This window comes from Cebus imitator, unplaced genomic scaffold (genome assembly GCF_001604975.1).
Source record: "Cebus imitator isolate Cc_AM_T3 unplaced genomic scaffold, Cebus_imitator-1.0 Scaffold28, whole genome shotgun sequence".
Classification (NCBI taxonomy): Eukaryota; Metazoa; Chordata; class Mammalia; order Primates; family Cebidae; genus Cebus; species Cebus imitator.
Genome location: NW_016107343.1, coordinates 7,576,247 through 7,584,475, shown reverse-complemented (window position 1 = coordinate 7,584,475; position 8,229 = coordinate 7,576,247). Strand labels below are relative to the sequence as shown.

General features: G+C 45.6%; 1 protein-coding gene across 1 annotated transcript; it reads left to right on the top strand.

The window, feature by feature from the left end:
* The first annotated feature begins 6,995 nt into the window (after window positions 1-6,995).
* LOC108300490 (spliceosome RNA helicase DDX39B-like) lies at window positions 6,996-7,954 on the top strand. Its single transcript, XM_037736747.1, has one exon. It carries the CDS (start codon window positions 7,154-7,156, stop codon window positions 7,514-7,516), a length of 363 nt encoding a protein of 120 aa, XP_037592675.1. The 5' UTR covers window positions 6,996-7,153; the 3' UTR covers window positions 7,517-7,954.
* Window positions 7,955-8,229: the final 275 nt, after the last annotated feature.

The following is an 8,229-nucleotide window of genomic DNA, read 5'->3' as shown; positions in this document are numbered from 1 at the left end:
TCAAATAACCTTAGGAGCTCACCGCAAAGGTAAACCCATTGCTCACATGCAACTCGTGAAGAACAGGCGGTGGATCCCAGAATCCGGTGATCTCCCAAGGCCCTCTCAGCTCTGCCAGTCAGCGGTGGTTATGCCCCAGCAAAGGAGCAAGATCAATATACAAATAACTGCAGCGTAAGGCAGGGACCAGAGAGTGCTACAGAAAGGTGCAAGGGCCCTTAGAAGGTCAAACAGGGAAGAGGATTTATCAATTAGAGTGTGAGTTCTCAACATTTTTTTAGCCTATGACCCCAGTAATGCTTTCTCTCACTGTCTGAAGTATAATTCCATTAATCCAGAACAGTTTGTTAACCTCACTTTTGGCAATTTTATGGATAAAACAACAGACATGATTATAACTTTTCAAACTACACATACTCACTTGCTACCCACCTACCCACACTCCACACAGATTCAGATGAAGCCCCAGCAGGAGGAAGAGGGTGTTGGGCGGGTCATTAAAGTCAAGGGAGGCTTTAGGGGTGGCATGGAGGCAGGGCTTGAGAGATGAGTGATATCCAAACAGATAGGAGTGACAGTTTCCAGGCAAAGGGAACCCCAGTAGCAGATGTGCATGGGAGGAGAGGGGTAGTATGCTCGAGGTCTGGCTGGCAGTGGGGTACACAGAAGGGAGCAGTGGAAGACGAGGCCAGGAGGGTCGGCCTTGGATGCCAGGCTGGGGAATCTGTACCTGAAAGGTGCTCTGAAGACTGACTCAGGGCTGAGCAGGGGAGAGTTTGCCCAGCTGAGTGGAAAGGGCCTGACCTTCCAAGGTGTGGATTCTCTGGCCTTTTACTCCTCCCTCCTCTCCTCCCCCTACCAGTCACAACCTTGACCCTGAGGACTGAGTTAAGCTTCCTGGAGAGGATTCATCTGAAGCCTGGTCTTCCCCTGGAACCGTGCTCAATGCAGACATGCAGATACACTCCACAAAAGCTTTCATAAGGCCTGTAGCTGAAAGAACAGAAGGAATCAAATGTAAAGATATTATACTGTCCACTATATATAAGAGAAAATTGAACTCAAAATTACTTAAACAATAGAAATCTATTGACTCATGAAATTGGAATGCCCAGGGGAACTGTCAGCTTCAGGATGGGTTTCACCCAGAGGTTGGTAATGTCTCACGAGACTTGGCTGCATTTCTTTGTGAATCTCTCTACTATCCTCTTCTAATTTATCAGTCTCATTCTCAGATTGAATTCCCTCACAGCAGCAAAGCGGGTGCTAACAGCTCTGGGGCCACATGCTTCCTTTTTCATAGCCAGGGAGATTTAAAAGGCTTTTTTCTTTACCCCAACTTTTAACACAAATCCCAACTTTCTTTCTGATTGGGCCAACTTACATCAAAAGGTAGCTCTCAAGCCAATCACCATGGCTAAGAGAATCCTATGCATTGATTGGCTTGGTGCTGGTTATATGCCTTTTCCTCACCCAATCACGGGCCAGGGAAGGTAGGAATATTGTGATTGGCTTAGCCCATTAGGGACCAACCCAGAAGTTGAGTCCTGCTCAGGTAACATGGCTGCTATGCAGTGAGAAAGGGGTCAATGGATACTGGGGAAGCAGATACCGCAGCCCAGCGCAGATGTCTATTTTGCTTTTCTCATGAAAGGTTAGGTGAGTGACAGAAGAGATTACAATTAGAACTTCCAGAGTAATTTGAGGGTCACCTATTGATTTAAATTGCCCATATCCCCAAGGTCACACAAAATTGTGGGCTGGCTGTAATATATTCTTACACCTTTCCTTCTCTTTCCTTTTCTCTTCAATCTCTCTTTTCCTTCCCTTTTCCTCCTTCAGTGTTTCCTTATCCCTTGGCTTGCCTAACTTCTTTTCTTTTTTCCATTCCTTCCTATTTCTCTGTCATCACAGTACTCTATCTCCCTTCAATCCTGGCTCTCCCCACCGCCTGGGTCTTTTATCTCTAGCTCCTCCCTCCCGCCCTGTGCACATCTCCAGTTACCCTTTCCCAAAGCCTCTGAGTTTAATTTCATCTCCTCCGAATTGCTTTATTGGTTCTGCAAAAAAGCAAGGCTAGTCAGAGCCATTATGGGTGCATATGGTGTGCATTAGACTCAAAAAATATTTAAGAAAAATACTGTGGCAAATGGAATCAATAAACTCCACATCAAACTTTCACCAGGAAGAGGGAGAAGGCTACCTTCAGCTAAGTGTGCTGGGAACGGCTCACCATTCAGCAGCAAGAGCCTGAGGCCACTTCACTGCCCATCCCATAGTGCACATTGGCCTGGGCGAGCCGTGGACTTGACGCACTCCAGCCTCCCTCTTTCCCAGCTGCACCTGGCTCTGACCGCACCTCCTCTCACCCCTCCTGGCCCTCACTTCTCTCTGCTGCTGAAGATCCCAATGGCTTCCACACCTACCCAAAGCATTCTAAGCCTTCCTAAACCTTCAGGTATGATAGCTGCTCAGAGTCCTGGGTTTGTTCCCTGAAGATGTACCTTGGAGTCCCTTCCTTAATGCCCATGTGTGGCCTTTACAGGACTGCTGTGTCATTTTTCTCTATAGCTGATGCCAGCATACTCCTTTTAGTATAGTTTAGGCAGGCTCCTTTTATTACAATAAATCTTATTGAAAATGAATAAAATGAAAATAACATTAAGTTGGTCAGGTTCTCAAAAATCTTATCAATTCCACTCAAAGTAGCAAAGCTGCTTATTTGACACCAAAATTACCTCTTCCTAGAGTGACTGCTGTCTTCACAGATGGGCCAACATCTTCATAGGCACTAGTTTTGGTCATTTCCCACCAAACTGCCTTTGTCCCCAAACCGGCCTCTAATCCCCATTATCTTAGGCTCCAGGTGCCATCTTGCTTCTGGGCACCCAGACACTAAACTCTCTAAACATTTTGCCTCATTCAAGGACAAACATCTTTAAAACTAAGACTTCACCTGGGTACAGTGGTGCATGCCTATAATCCCAGCTACTTGAGGCTATGGGGTGGAAAGATAGCTTGAGCCCAGAAGGTCAAGACTAATCTGAGCAACATAGCAAGAACCTGTCTCTCAAATTTTTTAAAAAAATCACAAAATACAAAGACTCTTTATTTTCTGATCAAATGCCAATTATAGTGACTCAAGCCTCTTGGGCGCTCAAGAAATAGACATTGAATTGAAAAGTAAGTGCACAAATGAATCAATTAGTAAATTAGTGAAGCAAATGAATGAAAACTTCACTTCTATTACTCTCCCAACTCCCATTTCTCCTGGGCTGGAGACCTCTGGCTCAATTCCCATATAGGCCCGGTGATTTGCAAGTCATTTCTGACCCTTCTGAGCCAGAAAATGGCTGAGCCCTCCTATGTCTGGTATAGATCAAACCACCACTGTAACCTTCTTAAACAGTAGACTGATGTCTTTCCTCTGTAATAGAAAATTTAAATATTTCTTTCACCTGGTTCTTTCTCTCTTCTTTCTCCTTTCATCTGAAACTTCAATTAAATATATTCTAGATTTTCTCATTTTGTCCTCCTTGTCTTTTACACTCCTTTCTGTATTTTCCATCTTTTTTCCTTTTTTTTTTTTTAGCAAATTCTTCAATAGTGATGTATTTCCCATCTTTTTGTCTCTCAGTGCTACACTCTGAACAGTTCCTTCTGACCTTAATTCCAATTCAGTAATTTTCTCTTTAGCTGTGTCTAATCTGTTTTTAAACTCATCCATCAAGTTCTTAGTTTTAGCTATTGCATTTTAGTTCTATAATTCCTTTCTAAAAAAAATTATTGTGTATTCAACACTTTTCAGTTCCCTGATGAAGTTTTTGAGCTGGTGTTTTTTATTTCTTTGAACACAGTAAGCATGGTTATTCTATAGTCTATGTCTAATAATTCCAATATCTGAAGTCTGCATGAGTCTGTTTCTATTGTCTGTTGTTTCTACTAGCACTTGCTTATAGCATCTTGTTCCCTTGTGTGTTGATTATCTTAGAATATGTGTATGACATTCACCTCACCCCAGCTACTATTTCTCTAGTCTTCTCAGAGAACTTTGAGGATTGAGGTTATAAATTCAAGGGGCTGCTATTCCTGTGAGGATGCCATCTAACATTGTTGTTGAAAGTCTAGCTGGAAAGCTACTCAAAGAGGTCTGAAACTGGGACCCATTCTCGTCAATACCTGCCCCACCCTTGGAAAGCACTGAAGTATGCTTGAGGGCTGCAGTGACAGTTGGGAGTGGGGAGTGGTAAAGGAAGAGACTTCTGGGAGACTTCTTCCCACTTCTTCACAAACACCAAACCATGGTCCCACCCAAGGGCATCAGCACCACTTTGTGAGCAACCATAGAAAAGGAGACTTTCAATGAAGCTTGCCTGGACAAGGCAGGGATGAAATCAGGCTTCAGAGGTTGCAAAACTGTCACCTGGCAGAGCAATATTCAGTCTGTTAATGTATTTTATTCATTTATTCATTTGTTGTTTTAAAATACTGCTCAGAGCCAGCAGATTTAGACCAACTTTTAAAAATCAGGAAATGCAGCTTCCCTGGAAAGACCAAAGGTTCTGATAATGCTGAGCCCTGATACCAGGAGGTAACAATTGGCTGAAGCTGAGAAGCAGTCGTCCCTGAGAAACGAGTGCTCCTCAGGAGCTGCATTTACCACCACTCAGGCAACAAACGCATTTGCACTTGCTCTGCCCACTTCACTTAATTACTGCCTGGCCCTGTAAGAATTTAATTTTTCAGTCCTTGACTTAGAGAAAAGACAGTGTGTAATTATGTTCCCTAGGAGTTTCCAAGACTGAGACAGACAACACACAGTCAGTTGAGCAAGAGATCAGAGAGGCACAGGACCTCTCAGAGGCCCCTGCTCACTCTGGGGGAAAGTGCCACAAGGGCCGCCCGGCCCCTCCCCGGATTCTTACAAGGCCAGGTGACTGTGTCCAGTGCAGCCTGGCCATTTCCTGTCAGATCAGCCTTGGGCAAATCATTTAACATCTCTAAGGCCCTGTTTCCTCATCTGTAAAATGAGAACAGTCATAGTTCCCAGCACATAGGATTGTTGTGAAATTAAATGAGATAATGGATGAAAAAGGTCTAGCATACCATCCCGTAGATAACAGGGGTGTCTGCTGCTTCTCCTTACCCTGCCTACTCTCACACTCCCTGGGTGCCCTTAGGACCGGAGACTGCAAGGGTCAGAGTCACTGTCATCCTCTTTGATGTATAGATAATGAAACCAAGGCCCAGAGAGAGGGAGATTCCCCTAGGTGCTGCAGTGTGAGCATCTATGCTTGGTCCTGTGACACAAATCTGTCCAGGCCAACTCAGACTCAAATGATAGCTAGGACTGAGGTGAGGTGGGAGAGAAGGCTTCCTGGAGGTTGCGAACTCTAAGCAGAATTTGGAAGGAAATGTGGAACCCAGATGGGCAAGGAAAGTTTTCTTATATGCTGCTCCCCCAACCCACACTTTTGAGACACCAAAACTGAAAGCATTTTACTGTCTTTGAGCTCCAAACAATAGTCCCTAACCCCATCCTCACCCAACTGCCCTGTCCCAACAAATGACTCAAAATACTTTTATTTGCTCTCCGAGTTCTAACTAGAACTAGGAGACGGCAGACAGACAGACAGACAGACAGACACACACACACACAAACACACACACACACACACGGTTGGGGGGCAGGTGTTTGTCTTCTCCTCTTGTGGGGCCCTTACATCACCAGCTCATTTCTCCTGTGGAGAATCCTCAAATTGATACAAACTCAGACATTCCTTATCAGAATTAAGTTTTCTCTAAGGCAGTGATCAAAGCAATCTTCCTTACCAACGAAAATAAGAAGGCTCCAGGAGAAATTGCCATCTAGAACCAAACTCATGAAACTCAGGTGCTTTCCTTTGTTTTTTCTAATGAGCTTTAAGCTGGGCCCCCCTTGGGACGTTGAGCAAAGCCTGCCACTTCCTGAAGTTCCTTCCTTCCTTCCCACTTCCTGCTGCTCCTCCGCCAGGCTCTCAGGACCCTCTCAGTCAACCCTCCCTGCACCCTGCAGAGGGCTCTCCTTACCTTTCAGACTTCTCCTTGGGCTGCTGTCTCCTCACGATCTCCTCGACTGCTGCAGCTGCCACCAACCACAACACACACACACACACACACACACACACACACACACACACACACACTCTGCCATCGCCATTCGTAGGCTCCTCTCTCTGCCTTTGTGGGAATATGGCTTTCCTCTTCCCTTCCACTGGAACCACTGTGGCCCCAGCCATGGTCAGTTCCCTGTTCACGTCTTCTCTGACCTCTCAGTGGCCCAAGAGACCCCCTTCCTTCTGAAAATACTCCCTCCTCTTGGCTTCCCTAACCTCCACTGACCTGGTTCTCCCCTATCTAACTCCTTCTCAGTCCGCTTGTCAGACATCTTTCCTGACCTCAAAATGCTGGAACAGGAAGTTCTCAGGCTAAAACTGCGGTTTCACCACATTGTCACCGACACTGTGTCTTATTTTTATTTTTAAAAATCTTTGCTAATCTGAAGGCAAAATACTGTTCTGTTGTTTAAATTTCTATTTCTTTCCTGTAAGAGGACTCACTAGGGCCTTGTAGGCCATGGCAAAAAGTTTGAGTTGTCTTCAGAACTCCACCAGAGGAGTAGCATCATACAGTTTTCATCTTCACAAGTCCCTCTGGCTGGTGAGAGGAGGCTGGACTGAAAGGAAACAAGGACGGCAGTGCCGGCAAGAGAGGACAGTCGCATGGGCTGGGGAGGCAGTGGAAGGCTGAGAAACGAAGGGACCTGCAGGTGCTGGCGGCACCGGTGCTGGAATGAGGGAAAGGGGGAATCAGGGATGACCCTTGGGTTTTCAGCCTGAGTAACTGGAAGGGTAGGAACAGCTACCACTTACAGGGAATGGCCGTGCATCAGATGCTGTTGTACAGGCTATGCATGTTTTCACACTGCTGCTCTTCCGCTCTGGGGAATAGGTACTGCTGGCCTATCCTAGCCCTGGCTTGAGAATAAGAGCCTCAATCTCAAACACATTGAACACTTTATTTTGAATGAATGTGATAAGATGTTTGAACAGCTCAACGTGGGTCATGATGCCCAGGATATTTTTCTGCATGACACCGCCATGAGAAGCAGGTCATGATGTTCAGGGCTACCTTGAGCAAAGAGATCTGTCCAGTCCGCCACAAGTTCATGCAAGATCCGGTGGAGATCTTCATGGATGATGTGAAGAAGTTGACACTGCATGGGTTGCAGCAGTACTACATGAAACTAAAGGACAACGAGAAGAATCAGAAGCTGTTTGATCTTCCGGATGTCCTTGAGTTCAACCAGGTGGTGATCTTTGTGAAGTCTGTGCATCGGCACATTGCCTCAGCCCAGCTACTGGTGGAGCAGAACTTCCCAGCCATTGCCACCTACCAGGGGGATGCCCCAGGAGCAGAGGCTTTCTCAGTATCAGCAGTTCAAAGGTTTTCAGTGGCAAATTCTTGTGGCTACTAACCTACTTGGCTGAAGCATAAGCATTAAGTGGGTGAACATGGCTTTTAATTATGACACGCCTGAGGACTCTGACACCTGCCTGCATTGAGTGGCCAGAGCAGGTCGGTTTGGCACCAAGGGCTTGGCTATCACATTTGTGTCCACTGAGATTGATGCCAAGATCCTCAATGATGTGCAGGATTGCTTTGAGGTCAACCTTAGTGAGCTGCCTGATGAGCTCGACATCTCCTCCTACTTCGAACAGACATGGTAGACGACTCCCCCATTGTGGAAGGTGACCATCTATCCTTCATAAGAGGACACTAGGGAGGGGGTGAAGGAGACAACAGTGCCTCCACCCCTGACAGCCCACACCCCATGGCTTCCTTCTTCTGCATCACTACCACTCCTGAACCCCCATTTCTGACATGTCAGAATGCTTTTTAACAAAACTAAAAACAATATATATATTACATGTTATATTTATTTATTGTATGCTATATAATATGCATATATATACACTATACTCATATATATATATATATATATATATATATATAAAATATATATACTATAAATATATCATGGTTGAGGGTACTGAGCCCAGCAAGTGCATGCCAGAGCCAGAATTCCAGCCCAGGCGGTCTGGCTCCAGAGTCCACACTCCCCGTAGCCATACTCATGGCCTCTGTTGAGAGGGTTAAGCAATTAGTAAGATGGAGAAGACTAGGGGT

What these genes read in the sequence shown, in the direction of transcription:
- LOC108300490 (XM_037736747.1), top strand. Translation starts at nt 7,154, where the DNA reads ATGATGTTCAGGGCTACCTTGAGCAAAGAGATCTGTCCAGTCCGCCAC.